Source organism: Phocoena phocoena, chromosome 16, assembly GCF_963924675.1.
Source record: "Phocoena phocoena chromosome 16, mPhoPho1.1, whole genome shotgun sequence".
In the NCBI taxonomy this organism is placed as follows: Eukaryota; Metazoa; Chordata; class Mammalia; order Artiodactyla; family Phocoenidae; genus Phocoena; species Phocoena phocoena.
This window is the reverse complement of record NC_089234.1, coordinates 16,284,985-16,310,837: the sequence shown is the minus strand read 5'-3', so window position 1 is coordinate 16,310,837 and position 25,853 is coordinate 16,284,985. Positions and strand designations below refer to the sequence as shown.

Sequence of the window (25,853 nt, the reverse complement as noted above, 5' to 3'; positions counted from 1 at the left end):
TCTTTTGATACGTAGGAAGTGTTGTATTTCTCCTTTATTGGTTATCTTTGTACTTATAACTTTAAAAAATAATAATAATGAACATTTGTTGAAGTTTTACAGTAAACTAGGTACTATGCTAAATGTCTTATACAGATTTATCTTTTTAAATCCTCAAAACTGACCTATGAGGCAATTCCTGTTATTTTCCCATTTTACAAATAAGAAAACTGATGCACAGAGAGATTAAGTAACATGCCTGAGGTTAACATGTTACTTGGTAATCAATGCTGAGTTTTTCTCTGAATCCAGCCTAACACTTCATACTTTTTTTTCTATATTATTTTCTTGATATACTGTATTGATTAGATAGAAGAAATATGTTGTTTTTAGTTTTTAGTTTTCAGCAGGTCTGCTGTCTACAACAAGGTTTGTTCTAAGAACTGTACAATAGGAATTTTAAATAAAGACCTTATGGAAACATCTTGCTTATATTCATTATGTTAATCTATAATAGAGTTAGGTCAGAAAAATTTAAGAGGATAATGTGATAATAAATACCAACAAAAAGCAATCATAGTCACTGTGAATTTCAAAGGGGATTAAAACAGGTGGAAAAAAGTTATAAAATTTCAACATCTTCTAAGAGAATATTATTTTAAAGCTTTATCTAGATAAAGGACACAGGGTTTTAAACTTAAAATAGCTGCATGGTTTTGATCATATGTGTTTGAATTTAGATTTAAATGTTAATTTTTTATTCATGAGTGTAAACGCAGTTGAAGATAATAATTTAGTTCTGTGTTTCCTCTTTTTTAATCTCTGACTGTTTATATTTATTTATGACCCAAAACCTAATATGTGGATGGTGATACTCAAACTTTAAAACTTCATAATGTTCAACGTATAACTTTTCCCGTTTAGATGGTCTTCTGATTGTTGGTGTTCACTCGGCTAAGTTTCCAAATGAAAAAGTCCTGGATAACGTTAAGAGTGCTATTCTTCGATACAACATCACCCACCCTGTGCTTAATGATGCAGATGCCAGCCTTTGGCAAGAACTAGAAGTTTCCTGCTGGCCAACTCTGATCATACTTGGACCCCGTGGAAACATGTTGTTTTCTTTGATTGGAGAAGGACATAGAGAGAAATTATTTTTATATACTTCAATAGCTTTAAAATATTACAAAGACAGGGGACAGATCAGAGATAATAAAATTGGAATAAAACTCTATAAAGATTCTTTGCCACCTTCACCATTGCTGTTTCCTGGCAAAGTAACAGTAGACCATGTTTCTAATAGATTGGTAATAGCAGACACTGGACATCATAGAATTTTGGTCGTCTGGAGGAATGGACAAATTCAGTACAGCATTGGAGGTAAAGTTTGCTAATTATGTTATATAATGTATTTTACATTATACATGTAAAAAACTAGTTCAAGGAAATGCATTAAAATTGAAATTTATAAATAACTAATTGTAGAAGGGCAATATACACTGATTTTAACTTCATCAGAAATTATTTTGTTAATTGTGTCTGAATTAATCTCTTCTCACTCCCTCAAAAACAAACAAAACTACCCAAAAAAACTCCATTAAGACCAAAAGGAGGAAATCTTTTGTGTAATTTTCAAGTATATTCATATATCCCATCTTGTTTTTTCAAAAAACTGCCACAGTATTGTATCTTATGAAAGTATTATATACATTTTAGATTTCGGGCATTTTAAATGGAAGTATTTCACTTTCCATCAAAATATAGCCATATATATTTATTTATTTGTTTATGGCTGCGTTGGGTCTTTGTTGCTGCGTGCGGGCTTTCTCTAGTTGCAGCGAGTGGGGGCTACTCTTCGTTGCGGTGCACAGGCTTCTCATTGTGGTGGCTTCTCTTGTTGCAGAGCACGGGCTCTAGGCAAGCGGGCTTCAGTAATTGTGGCACGCGGGCTGAGTAGTTGTGGCTTGCGGGCTCTAGAGTGCAGGTTCAGTAGTTGTGGCACACGGGCTTAGTTGCTCTCCGGCATGTGGGAGCTTCCCGGACCAGGGCTCGAACCCGTGTCCCCTGCATTGGCAGGCGGATTCTTAACCACTGCACCACCAGGGAAGTCCCTAGCCATATGTTTTTTAAGACCACAGCAATACCCTAGGAAGTTGAGTCTTAAGATTATGAAATAACCTAGGATTTGTATATTATTATACTTTTCTCTCCTTCCATAAGAACTTAAGCATACTTCTGAATCCATTCCATTTGGTTGTAGTGAAATAAAAGTATCATATAGGCATAGATCATTTTCTTTCATATCTCCCTGGTCTTGATCTAAAAAGGGCTCTTATTGACATATAATTAATAAAATCTGTTAAGTACATTATTAATCCTGCTCACCAGGCTGGACTGACATCTGACAACATAATTAGTCAAAGAGAAAAGTAATTCATCTCTTTGCAATCCTACTTTGGTCACACATGCAGTGTTAGTACATAAAGTAGGGATATCAACATTCCTGATGCAAATAAACTAATAAATAAACTAGAAAATAAACTAATTGTTTCCTAAGTCCTGGGGCTATTCTTAGTATGCCAAGGTATCATTCCCTTAGCTCTTGAATTCATTTGTTTCTTATTTGTTGTTTCTGTTAGAGTATGTGTGTGTTCTATATTGTTTATTTTGCTTGGGCAACTTGGTATTTTGGTTAATAACAGGAAGTTATGACAGTTGTTACTCAAAAAGCATCTGTTATAGCAAATTACATTTAAATGGTTAAAAGTTTTTAATAGATTTCTAAAATTTTCTAGTTTAGATGGATATTCTCCTTTGTTAAACAGAGGAACCAGCAGCAAGCTACCTTTTCCAAATATGTTTCTAGGAATATTGTTATCTTGTGATAAATTTATAGTTATTCTACAGTTTTTTAAAAAGAATTCCGTGGTCAGATACACTCAGGAAATACTGGTTAGATGTGCTTTAAAAGATTTTTGGTGGTGGTGGTGTCACTGTACTCGGATCTTGTACTCTGCCTAACGTATCTCATGAATATGTGAGAGGAGGTTATAGTATACAGTATTTTCCAATCTGAAGTGATCACAGTACTCTCCCTTTTTTTTCCCAGTGAACTCTCATCACCAGCAGTAATAAATAGTATTATTAATAATAGTAATAATAGCAAACAAAAATATGCCTGGCATTATTCTAAGCACTTTACCTGTATTAATTTTTTTAGTCCTCACAGTGCTATGAGTTAGGTATATTATTAATTCCATTTTACAAAAGAGAAACTGAGACACACAGAACTTGCCCAGATCATCAGCTAGGAAGAGCTAGGGTTTAAACGAAGTCTGTTAACTTGGGATTCATGGGCTATTAAGAAATGCTTGAATGGTCCTCATGATTTAGGAACCCCTTGAAATTCCTGTGACATTTTATGGGCATGTGTATTTTTGTAAGGAAAGGGTTCGTAATTTTCAGTTGTAATCAAAGGAGTTTATCTTCCAAAATTGTTAAAAATCATTCATCTAGATTGTAAAAGATTTAAGTTATTTTTTAATTCTTTCTAGTCTAGATAATAGGTAATTCAGATGCTTTTTGAAGTAATTTCTTCTGCTATATACTACTAAAGTGTACTAATAACCATTATCTAGTAAGCCCTGTCATTAGCAAAACTTATACTCTTGAGAAAAATAGGTATCTTGGGGTACAGTTTAGTTTTTAGGTAGAAGTATCAAGTTATTTATATTAAAATCCCAGCTTTAAATACAAATTTTATTTTTTCGGTGTTAATTTGAGATAACTTTAAGTGGAAAAATTTTGTCTTACAGCTATCTTGTCTTGTAGGACCCAACCCTGGAAGAAAAGATGGAATGTTTTCAGAGTCAACTTTTAACTCACCACAAGGTGTAGCCATAATGGATAATATCATATATGTGGCAGATACAGAAAACCACCTTATAAGAAAGGTAATTTTCCATTTTAAATAAAGTTTTAATCCTTCTAATCAGAAAAACTTTATTTACTTGCTACATAAATATTTTAAGTGAGAGGGTGTTGCTTAAATACTTCAGATCGTCCTCATTCAGTTTTTTTCAGAGGTTTCTTGCTTTAACTTTATTCTTAGACAAACCCATCAAACCGTTTTTTAATCCTTTATTTTAAAGTCATGTGCCTAATCACCCAAAAGCTCCTCATTTTGAGGTATTTTCCTAACTACTATTTATAAAGAGATGCTTTGTCCTTTTTCAGTTAAATTTTCTCAAACTTAGAAAAAAAAAACATACCACTCCTGCATCCCTTCAGCTCTTATGCTTTGTCTGGGAATATTTATCTGTCAGTTAGTCTTAAAATTTATTTTATCTCATTATAAAAGTAATATATGGTCTTGTTTTTAAAAAAATGAATTAATACATAAAGGTAACAAAGGTCTCCTAATCATCTATTCAAGCTCTCCAGGGGTAACCAACCATTGTTAAAATTTGTGTCTTCAGAACTTTTCTACTCACGTACGAATAATTTTATATTGAAAGGACTGTCTCTAGAGAATCTTCTTTAAACAAATGGAATCATAATGTACATACATAATTCCTACATTCTTTTTTTAACTTTTTTTTTTCCATGTTAGTCATATGACTATGACTGCACAGTATTACCTAGTTATTTTAAACATTTCTTATTGATGAGTATTCTGACTGTAATCTGTTGGTCTTTAAGTTGTTATTTCTGTTTGGAAAATAAGTAAGTTCATCTAACCCATTCCGTCTGAACATATATATACTACATATTGTACCTAAGTACATTTAGGTACTCCCTTGCTTTTCTCGCTATTTCTCTCTCTTGATATTTTTGCCCATTTATATTATAAAAATTATCAACTAATATATATATAATAGGAAAAAACATATGTAGAACATTTAATAATAACCACTGTAATGTAAATCTCCACGAGGGCATGACATTTGTTTTCTTTACTACTGAAATCCTAAGCACCTAAAATAGTGCCTGGCCCACAGTAGGTGTTTATTAGATATTTGTTGAATTAATTTATAAGCAAATAACATCTGTTGAATGAAGCATTTTCTAAAGTGTGAATTCCTCTTAATATGAAAAGATGTTACATGAAAAAAGGATTTTGTGGATTTATAAATTAAAGCTGACTTTTTTTTTTTTTTTTTTGCGGTACGTGGGCCTCTCACTGTTGTGGCCTCTCCCGTTGTGGAGCACAGGCTCCGGACGCACAGGCTCAGCGGCCATGGCTCACAGGCCTAGCCGCTCCGCGGCACGTGGGATCTTCCCGGACTGGGGCACAGACCCGCGTCCCCTGCGTTGGCAGGCGGACGCTCAACCACTGCGCCACCAGGGAAGCCCTTAAAGCAGACTTATTTTTTGAAAGTCTTGCTAATATATTTTAATATGCTAATATATTGTGAATACACTAGTGGGGGGATATGTGTGTGGTATTTCTAAACTTATTTGACCAAGGAGCCCTTTTTAGGCAGAACTTTTCATAGGACGAATTGCTTAATGTTGTATACTCTAGGAAGAGTGCTTTTATGTTACTAACTCCTTAGAGGTCAGTATTTCCTTATCATTATCTTTTGGGGGTTCTATGCTTCTAAAATTCATCATAGTGTCATAGATATCTAACAGGATATTGAAGTAGTAATATATGTAGCCCACAACATACAGGGAGTACTTGTCCTTTTTTGATTTTATGTTATTTCTCTTCCTTTAGGACTTAGGGGGTTTTGGAGTATTGACTGCATTTCAAATACTTTTTAAGTAGCATAATCATGATAACAAATATAGGTTACTCGAGGTCATTTTTATGACTTAGTTTAGTGTCTGCAAAAATGGAAATGAGAGAATTATGATTTCTTCCTTTTGTTTTAAAAAAAACAAAAGTTTTAAAAGTATAAAAATATTTATTGTATTTTACATTTGTTTAAGATCTCATTTGCAGAGGGTTGATCATACTCCTACATTCACAGCTCGTGAACATCATGGTTCCATGCCGACCTGTCTCTTGTTAGAATAACTTATTTATTAATTTGTAAATTCCTCTTCATCTCCATTCCCATTTCCCCTGCCATTCCCTGTACCTAAGTACTCCTATAGACAGCCTTTCTGATATGTTTGATTCACATTTTCTTATTTACCTGTGACCTTGTAAAACATGTAGTATTTTGTGTGTGGGTTTTTTTTTTTTGGTGTGTGTGTGTTTATAACAACTTTATTGTGATATATTTTACATAGTACAAAGGTCACCCATTTCATGAATATAATTCAGGAATTTTTAGTAAATTTAACAAGTTGTGTAACCATCACCATAAATCATTTCTAGAACATTTTCATCCTCCTAGTAAGAACCCTCATGCCCAATTACAGTTAATCCCCGTTCCCACCCCCAGCCCTAATCTACTTTTTGTCTCTGTAAATTTGCCTCTTTGAACATTTCATATAAACAGAATCATACAGTATATGGTCTTATGTGTCTGGCTTCTTTCATTCTGTGTAATGTTTTTGAGGTTCATTGATGATGTAACATGTCAGTAATTAATTCCTTTGTATTGCTGGATAGCATTCTGTTGCATGTATAAACCACATTTTATTTGTTTAACAGTTGGTGGGCATTTAAGGTGTCTTCCAATTTTTGGCTATTTATAAATAATTCACATATAAGTTTTGTGTGGACATACATTTTTATTTCTCATGGGTAAGTCTGTAAATACTGGAAGTGTTGATTCATATGGTTTATATTTTGTGTTTAACTTTTTGAGAACGTGCTAAACCACAGTGGTTGCATCATTTTGCATATCTACCTGCAATATATGTGGGTTCCAGTTTCTCCATATCTTCACCATTACTTACCATTTTCCATTTTCTTTTTTTTTCTTTTTTTCATTTTCCATTTTTAAACTTCTAGGCATTCTACTAGATGTGAAGTGGCCTATCATTGTGGTTTGGAATATGTGTTTCTCTAATGAGGAATGATGTTGAGCATCTTTTCCTACGTATATGGACCATTTGTTTATCATCTTTTGAGAAGTGTCTATTCAGATTCATTGACAATTTTTTATTGGGTTTTTGTGTTTTTTATTATTGAGTTGTAAGAGTTCTTTATATATTCTAGATGCAAATTCCTTATCAGATATATGATTTTCAATACTTTCTCACATTCTGTGAGTTGTCTTTGTTATATATATACAAAAGTCAATTGCTTTTTTTTTAACATCTTTGTTGGAGTATAATTGCTTTACAATGGTGTGTTAGTTTCTGCTTTATAACAAAGTGAATCAGTTATACATATGTTCCCATATCTCTTCCCCTCTTGCATCTCCCTCCCTCCCACCCTCCCTATCCCACCCCTCTAGGTGGCCACAAGGCACCAAGTTGATCTCCCTGTGCTATGCGGCTGCTTCCCACTAGCTATCTACCTTACGTTTGGTAGTGTATATATGTCCATGCCACTCTCTCACTTTGTCACAGCTCCCCCTCCCCCTCCCCATATCCTCAAGTCCATTCTCTAGTAGGTCTGTGTCTTTATTCCTGTCTTACGCCCATATTCATGACATTTTTTTTTTTTTTTAGATTCCATATATATGTGGTACCATACGGTGTTTGTCTTTCTCTTTCTGACTTACTTCACTCTGTATGACAGATTCTAGGTCCATCCACCTCACTACAAATAACTCAATTTCGTTTCTTTTTATGGCTGAGTAATATTCCATTGTATATATGTGCCACATCTTTATCTATTCATCGGATGATGGACACTTAGGTTGCTCCCATCTCCTGGCTATTATAAATAGAGCTGCAGTGAACATTTTGGTACATGACTCTTTTTGAATTATGGTTTTGTCAGGGTATATGCCCAGTAGTGGGATTGCTGGGTCATAGGGTAATTCTATTTGTAGTTTTTTAAGGACCCTCCACACTGTTCTCCCTAGTGGCTGTATCAATTTACATTCCCACCAACAGTGCAAGAGGGTTCCCTTTTCTCTACACCCTCTCCAGCATTTATTGTTTCCAGATTTTTTGATGATGGCCATTCTGACTGGTGTGAGATGATATCTCATTGTAGTTTTGATTTGCATTTCTCTAATGATTAATGATGTTGAGCATTCTTTCATGTGTTTGTTGGCACTCTGTATATCTTCTTTGGAGAAATGTCTGTTTAGGTCTTCTGCCCATTTTTGGATTGGGTTGTTTGTTTTTTTGATATTGAGCTGCATGAGCTGCTTGTAAATTTTGGAGATTAATCCTTTGTCAGTTGCTTCATTTGCAAATATTTTCTCCCATTCTGAGGGTTGTCTTTCGGTCTTGTTTATGGTTTCGTTTGCTGTGCAAAAGCTTTGAAGTTTCATTAGGTTCCATTTGTTTATTTTTGTTTTTATTTCCATTTCTCTAGGAGGTGGGTCAAAAAGGATCTTGCTGTGATTTATGTCATAGAATGTTCTGCCTATGTTTTCCTCTAAGAGTTTGATAGTTTCTGGCCTTACATTTAGGTCTTTAATCCATTTTGAGCTTATTTTTGTGTATGGTGTTAGGGAGTGTTCTAATCTCATACTTTGACATGTACCTGTCTAGTTTTCCCAGCACTACTTATTGAAGAGGCTGTCCTTTCTCCACTGTACATTCCTGCTTCCTTTGTCAAAGATAAGGTGACCATATGTGCCTGGGTTAATCTCTGGGCTTTCTATCCTGTTCCATTGATCTATATTTCTATTTTTGTGCCAGTACCATACTGTCTCGATTACTGTAGCTTTGTAGTATAGTCTGAAGTCAAGGAGCCTTATTCCTCCAGCTCCGTTTTTCTTTCTCAAGTTTGCTTTGACTATTCGGGGTCTTTTGTGTCTCCATACAAATTTTAAGATTTTTTGTTCTAGTTCTGTGAAAAATGCCAGTGGTAGATTGATAGGGATTGCATTGAATCTGTAGATTGCTTTGGGTAGTAGAGTCATTTTCACAATGTTGATTCTTCAATCCAAGAACATGGTATATCTCTCCATCTGTTTGTATCATCTTTAATTTCTTTCATCAGTGTCTTATAATTTTCTGCATAGAGGTCTTTTGTCTCCTTACGTAGGTTTATTCCTAGATAATTTATTCTTTTTGTTGCAGTGGTAAATAGGATTGTTTTCTTTATTTCAGTTTCAGATATTTCATCATTGGTGTATAGGAACGCAAGAGATTTCTGTGCATTAATTTTGTATCCTGCTACTTTACCAAATTCATTGATTAGCTCTAGTAGTTTTCTGGTAGCGTCTTTAGGATTCTCTATGTATAGTATCATGTCATCTGCAAACAGTGACAGCTTTACGTCTTCTTTTCCGATTTGAATTCCTTTTATTTCCTTTTCTTCTCTGATTGCTGTGTCTAAAACTTCCAAAACTATGTTGAATAAGTATGGTGAGAGTGGGCAACCTTGTCTTGTTCCTGATCTTAGTGGAAATGCTTTCAGTTTTTCACCATTGAGGAAGATGTTGGCTGTGGGTTTGTCATATATGGCCTTTATTATGTTGAGGTAAGTTCCCTCTATGCCTACTTTCTGGAGGGTTTTTATCATAAATGGGTGTTGAATTTTGTCGAAAGCTTTCTCTGCATCTATTGAGGTGACCATATGGTTTTTCTCCTTCAATTTGTTAATGTGTATCACATTGATTGATTTGCGTATATTGAAGAATCCTTGCATTCCTGGAATAAACCCCACTTAATCATGGTTTATGATCCTCTTAATGTGCTGTTGGATTCTGTTTGCTAGTATTTTGTTGAGGATTTTTGCATCTATGTCATCAGTGATATTAGCCTGTAGTTTTCTTTCTTTGTGACATCCTTGTCTGGTTTTGGTATCAGGGTGATGGTGGCCTCGTAGAATGAGTTTGGGAGTGTTCCTCCCTCTGCTGTATTTTGGAAGAGTTTGAGAAGGATAGGTGTTAGCTCTTCTCTAAATGTTTGACAGAATTCACCAGTGAAGCCATCTGGTCCTGGGCTTTTGTTTGTTGGAATATTTTTAATGACAGTTTCAATTTCAGTGCTTGTGATTGGTCTGTTCATATTTTCTATTTCTTCCTGATTCAGTCTTGGCAGGTTTTATATTTCTAAGAATTTGTCCATTTCTTCCAGGTTGTCCATTTTATTGGCATAGAGTTGCTTGTAGTAGTCTCTTAGGCTGCTTTGTATTTCTGTGGTGTCTGTTGTAACTTCTCCTTTTTCATTTCTAGTTTTATTGTTTTGAGTCCTCTCCGTCTTTTTCTTGATGAGTCTGGCTAATGATTTATCAATTTTCTTTATCTTCTCAAAGAACCAGCTTTTAGTTTTATTGATCTTTGCTATTGTTTTCTTTCTTTCTATTTCATTTATTTCTGCTCTGATCTTTATGACTTCTTTCCTTCTGCTAACTTTGTGTTTTGTTTGTTCTTCTTTCTCTAGTTCCTTTAGGTGTACGGTTAGACTGTTTACTTGAGATTTTTCTTGTTTCTTGAGGTAGGCTTTATAGCTATAAACTTCCCTCTTATAACTGCTTTTGCTGCATCCCATAGGTTTTGGATCATCGTGTTTTCATTGTCATTTGTCTCTAGGTATTTTTTGATTTCCTCTTTGATTTCTTCAGTGATCTCTTGGTTGTTTAGTAACGTATTGTTTAGCCTCCATGTGTTTGTGTTTTTTACATTTTTTTCCCTGTAATTCATTTCTCATCTCATAGTGTTTTGGTCAGAAAAGATGCTTGATACGATTTCAATTTTACTAAATTTACTGAGGCTTGATTTGTGACCCAAGATGTGATCTATCCTGGAGAATGTTCCATGCGCACTTGAGAAGAAAGTGTAATCTGCTGTTTTTGGATGGAATATCCTATAAATATCAATTAAATCTGTCTGGTCTATTGTGTCATTTAAAGCTTCTGTTTCCTTATTTATTTTCATTTTGGATGATCTGTCCATTGGTTTAAGTGAGGTGTTAAAGTCCCCCACTACTATTGTGTTACTGTCAATTTCCTCTTTTATAGCTGTTAGCAGTTGCCTTATGTATTGAGGTGCTCCTATGTTGGGTACGTATATATTTATAATTGTTATATCTTCTTCTTGGATTGATCCCTTGATCATTATGTAGTGTCCTTCCTTGTCTCTTGTAACATTCTCTATTTTAAAGTCTATTTTATGTGGTATGAGTATAGCTACTTCAGCTTTCTTTTGATTTCCATTTGCATGGAATATCTTTTTCCATCCTCTCACTTTCAGTCTGTATGTGTCCCTAGGTCTGAAGTGGGTCTCTTGTAAACAGCATATATATGGGTCTTGTTTTGGTATCCATTCAGCAAGCCTGTGTCTTTTTGTTGGAGCATTTAATCCATTCACGTTTAAGGTAATTATCGATATGTATGTTCCTATGACCATTTTCTTAATTGTTTTGAGTTTGTTTTTGTAGATCCTTTTTTTCTCTTGTGTTTCCCACTTAGAGAAATTCCTTTAGCATTTGTTGTAGAGTTGGTTTGGTGGTGCTGAATTCTCTTAGCTTTTGCTTGTCTGTAAAGTTTTTGATTTCTCCATCGAATCTGAATGAGATCCTTGCTGGGTAGAGTAATCTTGGTTGTAGGTTCTTCCCTTTCATCACTGTAAGTATATCATGCCACTTCCTTCTGGCTTGTAGAGTTTCTGCTGAGAAATCAGCTGTTAACCTTTTGGGAGTTCCCCTGTATGTTATTTTTTGTTTTTCCCTTGCTGCTTTCAGTAATTTTTCTTTGTCTTTAATTTTTGCTAATTTGATTACTATGTGTCTCGGCATGTTTATCCTGCATGGGACTGGCTGCGCTTCCTGGACTTGGGTGGCTATTTCCTTTCCCATGTTAGGGAAGTTTTCGACTATAATCTCTTCAGATATTTTCTCCGGTCCTTTGCCTCTCTCTTCTCCTTCTGGGACACTTATAATGCGAATGTTGTTGTGTTTAATGTTGTCCCAGAGGTCGCTTAGGCTGTCTTCATTTCTTTTCATTCTTTTTTCTTTATTCTGTTCTGCAGCAGTGAATTACACCATTCTGTCTTCCAGGTCACTTATCCGTTCTTCTGCCTCAGTTATTCTGCTATTGATTCCTCCTAGTGTAGTTTTCATTTCAGTTATTGTATTGTTCATCTCTGTTTGTTTGTTCTTTAATTCTTCTAGGTCTTTATTAAACATTTCTTGCATCTTCTCAGTCTTTGCCTTCATTCTTTTTCCAAGGTCCTGGATCATATTCACTATCGTTATTCTGAATTCTTTTTCTGGAAGGTTGCCTATCTCCACTTCATTTAGTTGTTTTTGGGGGGTTTTATCTTGTTCCTTCATCTGGTACATAGCCCTCTACCTTTTCATCTTGTCTGTCTTTCTGTGAACGTGGTTTTTGTTCCACAGGCTCCAGGATTGTAGTTCTTCTTGCTTCTGCTCTCTGCCCTCTGATGTAGGAGGCTACCTAAGAGGCTTGTGTAAGTTTCCTGATGGGAAGGACTGGTGGTAGGTAGAGCTGGCTGTTGCTCTGGTGGGCAGAGCTCAGTAAAACTTTAATCTGCTTGACTGTTGATTGGTGGGGCTGGGTTCTCTCCCCGTTGGTTGTTTGGCCTGAGGCAACCCAACACTGGAGCCTACCTGGGCTCTTTGGTGGGGCTAATGACACTCTGGGAGGGCTCTCACTAAGGAGTACTTCCCAGAACCTCCACTGCCAGTGTCCCCGTCCCCACGGTGAGCCACAGCTCCCCCCACCCCTCACCGCCTCTGCAGGAGACCCTCCAACAGTAGCAAGTAGGTCTGGTTCAGTTTCCCCTGGGGTTACTGCTCCTTCACCTGGGTCCCGATGCGCACACTACTTTGTGTGTGCCCTCCAAGAGTGGAATCTCTGTTTCCCCCAGTCCTGTCGAAGTCCTGCAATCAATTCCCACAAGGCTTCAACGTCTGATTCTCTAGGAATTCCTCCTCCCGTTGCTGGACCCCCAGGTTGGGAAGCCTGACTTGGGGCTCAGAACCTTCACTCCAATGGGTGGACTTCTGTGTTATAAGTGTTCTCCAGTCTGTGAGTCACCCACCCAGCAGTTATGGGGTTTGATTTTACTGTGATTGCATCCCTCCTACCATCTCATTGTGGCCTCTCCTTTGTCTTTGGATGTGGGGTATCTATTTTGGTTAGTTCCAGTGTCTTCCTGTCAATGATTGTCCAGCAGCTAGTTGTGGTTCTGGTGTTCTTGCAAGAGGGAGTGAGAGCACGTCCTTCTACTCTGCCATCTTGGTTCCTCCCTCCTCCTCTTTTCACTTTCTTAATCATGTCTTTTGATGCACAGAAGTTTTATATTTTGATGATTCCCAATTTATCTATTTATTTCTTTCATTGCTTATATTTTTTTGTGTCGTGTAAGAATCCACTGCCAAATCCAAGGTCATGAAGATTTATTCCTATGTTTTCTTCTAAGATTTTTATAGTTATGGCTCTCACAGTTAGGTCTTAGATCCATTTTTAGTTGATTTTTGCATATGGTATGAAGTAAGGGTCCAACTTCATTCTTTTACATGTGGATATCCAGTTATCCCAGAACCATTTATGGAAGAGACTATTATTTCACCATTGAATAGTCTTGGCAACCTTTTGAAAATTATTAATACATGCATGGGTTTATTTCTGGACTTTCAAGTCTATTCCATTGATCTATATATCTGTCCTTATGCCAGTACCACACTGTTTTGATTGCTATAACTTTTAATAAGTTGTGAAATCAGAAAGTATGAATCCTCCTACTTACTTCTTTTTCAATATTGTTTTGACTGTTCTGAATCCCTTGCAATTCCATATGAATTTTAGGATCAACTTATCCATTTCTGCAAAAACTTCTGTTTCTTTCTCATGTACGTAAATTATATTTTTTGAAGGAACAAATGACAGTTTTATCTTTTCCCTTCTTATTTTTATACTTCCCATTTCCTTTTATTATATTGCTTTTAAGCATTACAGCCATAGTGGGTGTCTTGTCATGCTCGTAGTCTTAAATGGAACTCTTGTAAACTTTCTCCACAAGTTTAATATTTTCCATAGCTTTGGGAAATAAAATATTTATGAAGTTAAGAAACTTTATTCCTTGTTACTAAGAATTATTGTATGATTTTATTAAATGCATTTTCTACATTTATGGAAATAATTGTATATTTTTTTGCCCTTAGTATTATGATGTGATGAATTACATTAATAGATATTTTTGATGTTGAACCATCTTTTTAATCCTGGGATAAACCTTACCTAATCATGAATTTTTTAAAAAGTCAAATTGGATTTGATTATCCAAAATTATATTTAATATTTTAAAATTAAATGGCTCTATATTTTCTTGTACTGTTCTCACCAGATTTTGGAATCAAGGTCACACTAACCTCATCAAATGAGCTGGTTTTCATTCTTTTTCTGTTTTTTGGAATAATTTGTCTAACATAGGAATTAATGGTTTTGAATATTTATTAAAACTCCCTTGTAACATCACCTGGGCCCAGGGCTTCTTCCAAGAGGATTTTTTAAACTATCCTATCAGTTTCTGTGATACATTTCTTAAATCAAGATCTATTTCAAGGCCCATCTGTAGCTGCCTATGGTATTTTTGCAGATTATATTTTGCAGATTTTGAATTCAGTAAAAATATAAATAAAGTTACACTGATGAATATTCTTTACGATTTCAGGATATTATAGAGCAGCTACTAAAAAAAATGCAAGAGGATTTCACCAGAATAAATCTGGTGATAAATGTAATTCACCATAGTAACAGAATAAAAGATGATGCTCCACTAGATTCAGAAAAACATTGGAAAACATTTAAAACCTAATCATGTTAAAATTAGTAAACTTCAAATGGAAATGAATGTCCTCAATATGATAAAATCAGGCCATCTGCAAAAAGCCTACAGCTACACTTAATGCAAAGTATTGAATACTTTCCCTTCGAGAGGGGGGAAAAGGCAGGGATCCCCACTCTTACCATGCCTATTAAACATTGTACTGGAAGTACTAGCCATTATAATAAGGCAAGAAAGAGAAATAAAAGATATAGAGGATGAGAAGAAAGAAGAATAACTCTATTTGTCAGTGACATGACATGTACATAGAAAATTCTAAGTAATCTATACAAAGTTACTTGAACTAATAAGTGAATTTAGAAAGGTTGCAAAATACAAAATCAGTATATAAAGATCAACTATATTTTTATTTTATTTATTTTATTTTTATTTGTTTTATATTTATTATATACTAGTAATAGTCAACTGGAAATGGAATTTTAAAATTCTATTTACTTAGCAACCAAAATAAAATACTTAGAATAAGTTTTTAGAAGTATATATAAGCCCTGTATACTTCAAACTATAAAAATTGCTGACAAAAATTAATATTGGATTGAAAAACTCAGTATTAAAATTCAGTTTGCTCTAAATTGATCTATAGATTCAGTGCCGTCCCAATTAAAATGCCATCAGGCTTTTTTGGTAGATATTAACAAACGGGTTCCAAAATTTATGTGGAAATGCAAGCAAAGGATTATTATATCTAAAACAATATTGAAAAAGAACAAAGTTGAAAGATTTACACTACCTGATTTCAAGATTTGCTATAATGCTATGCTATATACTCATGCTGTACTATGTATAATCAAGACAATGTCATACTTTCTTAAGGATAGATATATAGATCAGTAAAAAAGAATGCAGCACCTAGAAGTAACCTTACACCTGTGCAGTTACTTGATTTTCTTTTTTTTTTTTTTTTACAAGAAGCTCTAAGGTAATAGCTTGGAATTTTGGTGATGTGGGTTTGGGAGAAAAGTGAAAAAAAATGAATTTCAGTCTATGGGTGTCAGTATTCATGGGAGTCATCTTAAGAAATGTGCACTTAAAGAGAACTCCATACTAGGATTTCTTTTCCTTGAGGTATATGTTAATGAATCACCTGGATAAGTGGTAATCAGAATATTGCTTCTAAAATACTATTTCTATAGAGCATGACTATCAATTAGTTAACTGAAAACTCCTTTTTTTACACACACACACACACACACACACACTGTATTTTATTTTTACAAGAGATAAATAAACTGATACCAAGCATTGTAAATGGATGACCACAAGAAAAGCAACAATGATTGCAATTACCAAACACGAAACACACTCATACTATGTCATAATATTGACATTCAGTCCAGTAATTCTCCACTGTAACGGCTCCTTTACTTTGCAGAGAAAATTGATTTGTATATTTTTTCCTCTGAGTCCTTGTGGGATTTTTTTCTTCTTTTTATTCAAACAGAAAGTCACAAAAATTATAATCATCCTCATCAGTTCACTCAGTCCCATGTAATTAATTTTTTTCATCTTGATCTTTTGTTAGCACTTTTATGAATTCATCAGTTTTCCATTGGAGTTCTGAAAATGCTTATGCATTCAGTTCAGCAGTATAGTCAGTTACCAGAAACCTGTACTTGTCAGTCTTTTCCATGAATTCCTTGAAGATGAAACCCTTTTCTAGGAACATTTTTGCAAAAGCATCAGAGTACACCCAGAACTGTCTGTAAATGACAAAAGACTTAAAAATGACCACGGTTAAAGATTTGATGAAAGATGATAATGCAATTGACAAGGAAATTTAGTTATTTCTGAGATATACATTTTAAAGTAATAACTAGAATTATGACTTATAACATTATACCAGAACATATAAGATTTTTAGAAATTTCATGTAATGTCTGAAACATATTAACATATTTCCATACAAATAACCCAAAGTAAGTTTAGTATTAGTTGTTTTTTGTTTGTTTTTTTGTACTGCAGGTTCTTATCAGGCATCAATTGTATACACATCAGTGTATACATGTCACTTGATTTTCTAAAAAGCATGAAATCAATCGGGAGAAAGGAAAGTCATTTCTGTACATTGTGCTTGAACAACTAAATACCAACATGGGGAAAAAATAAATATGACACCTACTTCACACACCATATACAAACATCAATTCAAGATGCATCACAGACCTAAATGTAAATGCTAAAACTATGAAGCTTTTACAAGAAAACATGAGAATATCCTTGTGACTTGCATGTAGGCAAAGGTTTCTCAAAGACGGGACACAGAAATAATCATAAAAGAAAAAAACTATAAATTCAAATTTATCTAAATGTAAAACTTCTATTAAACTTCACTGTTAAAGTGAAAAGCCACAGGCTGTCAGAAAATAGTCACAAAAATTCACAAAAACACATCTATGTAGGGGATTAGTATCCATGAAATATAAAGGCTTCTACAACTGAAAAATGAGAAGGCAAACCAATGAAAAATGAGCCAAAGATTTGAATATTTTTCAAAAGAAGATATAAGAATGACCACAAGCACATAGAAAAGTGATCAACATCACGAGCTGAGAAGGAAATGTACGTTCAAACCACAATGAAATACCACTGTATATCCAGTATAATGGTTAAAATGAAAAAGACTGACAATACCATAGGCTGGCAAGGATGTGGAGCAGTTTGAACTCTCATACATCATTGGTGGGAATAGAAAATGATAGAGCACTGGAGAAAAACCTTTTGGGAGTTTTTTTTGGGGAGATTTTTAATCAAACTAATCATATACTTTCCCTATAACATAGCAGTTACAGTCCTCTGTGTATACCCAAGAGAAGTGAAAGCATGTCCACAAAAAGGCTTATACAAGAATATTAATAGCAACTCTATTTGAAGGCCCCCAAACTGGAAATAGCCCAGCTGTCTGTCAGTAAGAAAATATATAAATGAACTGTGATGTATTCCTTATATGGAATACTGCTCAGCAATAAGAAGGAACATGAATAAATCTCAAACATGTTAAATGAAAGAAGCCTCACACAAAAGAGTTCATTACTGTATGACTCCATTTATCTGAGATCCTAGAAGAGTTACAACTAATCTGTGGTGGAAATAAAAAATTAACACTGTTTGCCACCGGGGTCAAGAATGACTGGAAGGAGGTATGAGGGAACTTTCTGGAGTGAAGGTAACATTCTGTATATAAGTTGGGGCCACACAGGTTTATGCATTTTTGAGAATTTATCAGGTGATAGACTTAAGATTTGTGCATTTCGTTGTAAGTTTTGCCTCAAAAAAGGAAAAAGGAGATCTGAAAAAATATGGAACTCTAGTTAATGACAAGCCTACTGAAATATTTAGGGACAGTGTACTAATGTTTATGATTTACTTTGAAATGCATCAGAAAATGTGAATGAAGGATTGATAGCTGGATGAGATATGTGGTAAAGCAAGTCAGTGAACTGTTGATATATGGATGTTTGGTGCAATATTCTTTCAGCTTTCTCTTTGTTTGAAAATTTTCATGATAAAATGTTGAAAGTGTCTCAGGAGATGAAACCAGAGCATCTTTTTTCAGTAGAATGCATTGATTTTTTGGTTTATGAAGCAGAGGCTATGTAACATAGTAGAGCTAGAACTGGTTCAAATCCAAGATCCTTGACTTACTAGCTGTGGGATCTTGGGATCTTACTGAATGATCTGTGCCTCAGTTTCCTCTAAAGTAATCAAAATCACAGTCATAGGGTTATTAAGATGGGTGGATGGATGGATGGATGATACTTGGATTAGTTCTTACCATATATTAAGCTCCATATGTGTCAATTACTAGCCAAGCATAATTGAAATACATACATTTAATTTAAGAAGCAAGTGTTTTCCTTGATTCTGCTTTAAATTTTCAAATTTCACCTTCTTTTAAAATATTTTATAGTTGAGATGAGATCAACAGCAGTTCTGGTAAAGGCATGATGAGGGAGGGGAGTAAGAGGAAAGTGGGGGAATGGACGGATGAAGAAATGAAAAGGACTGAGTTTTATGCATTTCAATAACAAGGTCACCATGTACTTGATTAGCCTTTTTTTTAAGCTTTTTTTAAGTATGTTGCACATGGGTTTTTTTTTACACACTAAAAACCACTCAGTTTTATTAACATATAATAAGTTCACACATACTGTAAATAAAGTACATGTTTTCTGTATGTTCTACGGGAAATAGATGCATTGCATAAAACCTGTATTAATGTCTATAGATTGACCTAGAAGCTGAGATGGTGAGCACTGTAGCTGGCATTGGAATTCAAGGTACAGATAAAGAAGGTGGAGCTAAAGGAGAAGAGCAGCCCATTAGTTCTCCTTGGGATATAGTTTTTGGAAGGTCAGGTATGTAAACTTTTGATATTAAATATAAGTAAATTTTGCTAAGTAAAAGTTTTAAGATATTATGGGAACATTCATTTTTGACTAATTCTTTTACTAGTTATTTTATGCTTTTATACCAATGACTTGGGATTTGTTAATTGCATAAAAACAAAGCCAGCAGTAATATAGAGAAGATAGAGTAAATATATCATTATATATTACATGTAACATTACATACCTATTGTATTTTATACACAAGATAGGGTATGTATTTCTCTAATGTTAAAGAATTTCATCTTAGTTGCAGCTTCCAATTAACATAGTTCTGAATATTCTGAAATTGGACAGACTATAGTTTCAAAATTTCAAAAGATTATTCACACACTATACTGTTTAACAATGTCCTTTTTATTTACTGTCATATAAAAAATCAAGACATGACAGAGGGTGTTTTTAGATTATCAATAAAATTTTAATTTAATTATTATAGCTTCTTTTGAGTAGTTAAAAAAACGTTACCTATATACAATGGAATATTACTCAGCCATAAAAAAGAATGAAATCTTGCCATTTGTGACAACATGAATGGACCTAGAGGGTGAGAAAGACAAATACTGTATAATTTCACTTATATGTGGAATCTAAAAACAAATGAGCAAACATAACAAAACAGAAAGAGAGTCATAGATACAACAAACAAGGAAGGGGATGGTGGGGATGAGTGAAATAGGTGAGGAAAATTGAGGTACAAATTTCCAGTTAAAAAAGAAATGAGTCACAGGAATGCAGTGTACAACATGAGGAAGATAGTCAATAATAATACAATATCTTTGGTAACTAGACTTACGGTGATCATTTTGCAATGTATAGAAATATCAAATCACTACATTGTGTACCAGGAGCTACCATAGAGTTGTAGTCGATTATACTTCAAAAAATAAACAAACGTATAGAAAAAGAGATCAGATTTGTGGTCACCAGAGGCAGGGGTGGGGGATTTGGATGAAGGTGGTCAAAAAGTACAAAATTCCAGTTATAAGATACATAAGAAGTAGGGCTATAATGTACAACATGATTAATACAACTAACAGTGCTGTATGTGTATATGAAAGTTGTTAAGATGAGTAAATCCTAAGAGTTCTCATCATAAGGAAAAAAATTTTTTCTTTTCTTTTTTAATCTATATGAGGTGATGGATATTCACTAACCTTAATGTAATTATTTCATGATGTATGTAAGTCAAATCATTATGTTGTACATCTTAAACTTATACAGTGCTGTATATGTCAATTATATAAATAAAACTGGAAGAAAACGTTAAGATTAAAAAATAAAACTTAATTTAAAAAGTAAAAACTTTATCCTACTGAATTACTTAGAAAATTGAAAATGAGATTTGCCTTATTTTTACAATCTTTGTTACCTATATATTACTTGACGAAAAGATAATCCAGCAGCGCTAGTACTCTTATTTTTCACTGGCCCTCAGCGTTGCTGACATGGTTATCTACGTGTTTAAAACCAGAGTAATGAAGAAAGAAATTTAGTAGAATATATTGAAAATGGAACTTGGAGCTAAATGGTTTGTATGATTTTAATATATTTATAGAGTGACTTAAGCACCATCTTAGTTGGATGATTTTACATTTGAGATAATTTTTTTATGATGCCAGTTTGGTTATAATTCAAAGACCTTAATTTTTTCATTGTGATTAACTTTTTATAAAGCTTTTAATATTTATAAAGTAACTGAATGAACTTCTGGTACTACCTGCACTTAATATATGTAACTTAGGTATTTTGCGTAAGTTATTTTTGAAAATTCCATTTTTGGAATTTGGTGCCCTAATAATGATGAGTTGTTTTAGTGGCTCACAGTGGGGAGGGGTTGAGAAGGTAGAGGGAGCAGTGTGTCTCAAGAGCAGCCAATAAGGAGATATATTATATGTAGAGATTTTTAAAACAATAAGAAAACCAACTACACCTCGATCTTCTTTTTATCACCATGCACCAGCAATTCTAAATAATTTCAGGGTTAAAAATACTCATCCCCATCAGGACTTAACCGGACTTGCCTCCCTGCTTTTGGTACACACCTGAGCTATTTGAACATAATCTTATAGATGGAAAAACAGTCTGAAATATATCTGTTAGTAAAATATAGTCAAAGTGGATGAGAACTGTTATTTTGGTATGTTATTACCTTCCCTCAAGGAAAATAAGAATTCTCTTAATATGTAAGCCCCAGTGATTTATAGTTAATAGTCCATATAGCAATTCAGTTATTGATATTTATGTTTTACATCTTACAGCGTGTATTTACTGTCTGTCAGTAATTGCCACAGTAAAGCTTCATAAGAAATCATCCCCAAACTCATATAAACCTAAACCTTTATTTCTCACTTACATACAGGGTTGGGGTTCAGTTGATCAAGGCTGAGCCTGGGCTTGGTTCCAGACTGTTTTTTGGGTCCAGATCTGCTCCATTTGTTTCTCCTTTTTCTTGAGCCAGTAGCTGACTGAGGTATATTCTTTTGGCAAAAGGCAGGAGCACAGGAGAGTAAGCCCAGTTACACACATTTAAAGCCTTTGCTCATGTCATATCTGCTTACCTACTGTCATTAAAGCAAGTCACATAACTAAGCTCAAAGTTATGGGGCAGGGATATGCACTTTGCCTACAGTGAGGCAATGGCAAGGGTGTGGTTGTATTATTACCACAGAGGAATAGACTTGAGACCAGTAATTCAATCTGTTACATATTTCAGAATTTATATTGCTTAAAAACAGGGTGTACTTTACCGGATGCTTTACTAAGTTGGATTTATTTAATAAAGTACTTACATATTTTTATAGGCTAAAAATTTTTCAGTCATACTTTATGGCATGGAATTTCTGGTTGTTTATCTCATATTGAGAGTGTACCCAAATTGCTTTCCAAGAAAAATACTGGCCCTGTTGACAAGTACTCCCTCAGCTTCCAACTGGAGTGATGTGCTGAGGCTTGTGTCTTTATTAAGCTCAGCTTTTAGAAAAGGAAGTGAATCCTACCTTAGCTCAATAGATCATTAAAAGCATATGGTTCCACATTTAACTTACAGTTTAAATTAGCTTCACTCCAGGTACTTGGCAAGAGGAGTAATCTTGAATGCACTTAAATAAGCTCAACACCTTTCAAAATGCTAAGAGAAAATGGTTTTCAAGTACTGTATGAAGGACCTATAATCACAATGACTACAAGAGTTTTTAACCTTGAGTTATATACTCAAGGCATTCATGGTTAGATTTTGCGAAGTACTTAAATTTCCCAGAAATTCTATTTAAGGTTTGGGGGAGTTGGTCAGATTCTCATCAGTTTCGAAGTGGTGTGTTACCCCAAAACATTTTAAGAGCCACTGCTTTAAATCACTCTGAAGTCTAATCCTGGATTAATGCATTATTGTCAGAGTATGGGGAAACTGGATCATAGAATAATTGCTCTCCTTACAATTGTTTTTACTTAACTGTATTTTGACATCATGTCATTCATTTAAAAATATATTAACACATCAACATATCTTACATTCATTTATATATGTATATGTTTCATATTATATATTTCATCAAACCACAGTCCTGTGGGACTTCTGAACTGTTTTTACTATAAGGGTTTGCTGCTAATTTCAGTTATTATCTTATAAATAACCTCTCTGATTATCTACTAGAGAATTTTTCTGTGTTATAGATAATTATGTTTTTTTCTAAGTATCAAGTTTGTTTTTAAGCTCCTGGATAATTTGAATATCATAACTGATTGTGTTTGCATTGTTATGTTGATTCCTAGGAAACTTAGAGACAGATTTGTCTCCAGCAAAGTGTAACGGAAACATGACATTCATTTTTTTCTTTAACATCTTTATTGGGGTATAATTGCTTTACAATGGTGTGTTAGTTTCTGCTTTATAACAAAGTGAATCAGTCATACATATACATATGTTCCCATATCTCTTCCCTCTTGCATCTCCCTCCCTCCCACCCTCCCTATCCCACCCCTCCAGGTGGTCACAAAGCACCGAGCTGATCTCCCTGTGCTATGCGGCTGCTTCCCACTAGCTATCTACCTTACGTTTGGTAGTGTATATATGTCCACGCCTCTCTCTCGCTTTGTCACAGCTTACCCTTCCCCCTCCCCATATCCTCAAGTCCGTTCTCCAGTAGGTCTGTGTCTTTATTCCTGTCTTACCCCTAGGTTCTTCATGACATTTTTAACCCTTAAATTCCATATATATGTGTTAGCATACGGTATTTGTCTTTCTCTTTCTGACTTACTTCACTCTGTATGACAGACTCTAGGTCTATCCACCTCATTACAAATAGCTCAATTTTGTTTCTTTTTATGGCTGAGTAATATTCCATTGTATATATGTGCCACATCTTCTTTATCCTTTCATCTGATGATGGGCACTTAGGTTGTTTCCATCTCCGGGCTGACATTCATTTTTTAATATTACTTGGCTGCATCTTTCTTTTCTACTCTATTTACCTATTGTTTCAATTTTCTTATTTTAAATTTATTTATCTTACTAGGGTTTATTTCCTTGTAAACTACCTGAATACTTTGTGAAATAAAAGTAGAAGTAAATAAATCCAGTAGAATAATTTATTTTTATTTATTTATTTTTTGCTGTATGCAGGCCTCTCACTGCTGTGGCCTCTCCCGCTGCGGAGCACAGGCTCCGGACGCGCAGGCTCAGCGGCCATGGCTCACGGGCCCAGCCGCTCCGTGGCATGTGGGATCTTCCCAGACCGGGGCACGAACCCATGTCCCCTGCATCGGCAGGCGGACTCTCAACCACTGTGCCACCAGGGAAGCCCCAGTAGAATAATTTACTGAACTGATTGGGTATGATAATTGATCCATGTGGAAAAAAAAATCTGTTAATCATAAAACTAAAAATGCTTTAAGAACTATAAATGTACATTTATAGAATGTACTTTTTTTTTTTTTTTTTTGCAGTATGTGGGCCTCTCACTGCTGTGGCCTCTCCTGTTGTGGAGCACAGGCTCCGGACACGCAGGCTCAGCGGCCATGGCTCACGGGCCCAGCCGCTCCACAGCATGTGGGATCCTCCCAGACTGGGGCACGAACCCCTGTCCCCTGCATCAGCAGGCGGACTCTCAACCACTGCGCCACCAGGGAAGCCCTATAGAATGTACATTTTTAGCCAGTCTTTTGATGTTTAAGTGTGTCTTTTCTGACAGTCTTATACCAATCACAGTGTATTGTTTTGGTTTCCTTAAACTGTGATGAGTTTTTAAAACACCTGCAAAGAAAACAGGGCTGAAATTTTTAAAACCTATTCTTTCCAATTGTCTTTCCACATCTTATTCACTAACAATTTGACTTTGCTACTTGGCTTTATTGTCTTTCCAGAGTATTAACTTTGTTTTCAGAGGAAAAACTTCCTTCCAATTCATTCATATTGAATTGGTTTGAATATATTTAAATTATGTAATTGTAAAACTGGTTTAAGCAGATGTGGGATTAAATGCAACTTGAAGGGGACTGTGGTTAAGAAAAATTGTTCTTGTAAGCACTTAAATTTTTTAATACTTTAAGAATTATATAGAATATTTCTGAAATTCTACCATAGTTAGGAATATGAGAAAGGATGGAATTATCAGAAGGGAAACATGAAAAATAGATAGGGTATTGTGGTATCATCATATATTAAGCTGTTCTGCAGTGCAAACAATGGACCACAGCTACACCTGACAGCATGGAGAAGTATCAGGAAATCTGTTGAGTGGAGAAAGCACCTTTTATAGAATGTTCAGTAGCAAGCAAGACTGACTATACATTGAGAGATCCATTCAGACATGGTAAAATTTTAAAATCAAAGAAGATAATGAAAAACACAAATTTTTAGACTGGTAGTTCCTTCTGGGAAGAGGAGGAGGATATGCTCACAGAGGGATGCAGGAAGTTTTCACATAATCTTCCCTTTTCTTGAGCTGGTGTTGTGCACATGGATGTTTAGTTATTATTTAACCTTTATGTAGAACAGTTATCCATTCATATGCATATTTAAGTAAAAATTAAACCTTAAAAGGAAAGAAAATAGATCATATAAAGAGAGTGAAAAATAACAAAGACAATATGCAGTTGAATATATACCCCACCAAGAGACTCAGATAATGAACAGCGTACACTTCAAAAAGAGATTAGGGAAAGGGACTTGAAATACCTCTGATTATTTTAAATATATATGTAATATGTAAATGTGTGTGTGTTTGTATTTTTAATAGTACCTGAATATTTAACCTAATTATGCCATTACAGTGATAAAAGCATGGAAATAATTCACATACATTGATTTTTACAAAAAATCACTTTATAAAAGTTATTTTCATCTTTGTCCATTTTTGATTATCACTCTAAATATGGTCAAAACTTTATAATGCACTAAAAATAATTAAAAAGAACTCCAATAAATTCATTTTTTCACCAGAAACATTGCCATGTTTCTAAAATGCATACCAAGTCTGTGCTGTCTCCACTCATGCCCTACAATAACCTGAGAATTTCTTTTATCGTAAAGGTCAGAACCCCTGCTAGTCTCTAAGTACTTCAGACTTCACCTGATTTTAAATCATTTACAGAAAAGATAGTGTGCCCAAATGCCATTAACCTTCCTTGGCCCTTTAATCAGCAT

The 25,853-nt window shown here is 34.6% G+C and overlaps 1 protein-coding gene across 1 annotated transcript in view; it reads left to right on the top strand.

Annotated features, from left to right (window-relative positions):
- NHLRC2 (NHL repeat containing 2) overlaps window positions 1-25,853 on the top strand; it is a 58,819-nt gene that overhangs the window by 14,610 nt on the left and 18,356 nt on the right. Inside the window, exons 3-5 of the mRNA XM_065894447.1 lie at window positions 904-1,359; window positions 3,811-3,932; window positions 19,051-19,180. Coding sequence (XP_065750519.1) covers window positions 904-1,359; window positions 3,811-3,932; window positions 19,051-19,180 — 708 coding nt within the window. The remainder of the gene's footprint in view (window positions 1-903; window positions 1,360-3,810; window positions 3,933-19,050; window positions 19,181-25,853) is intronic.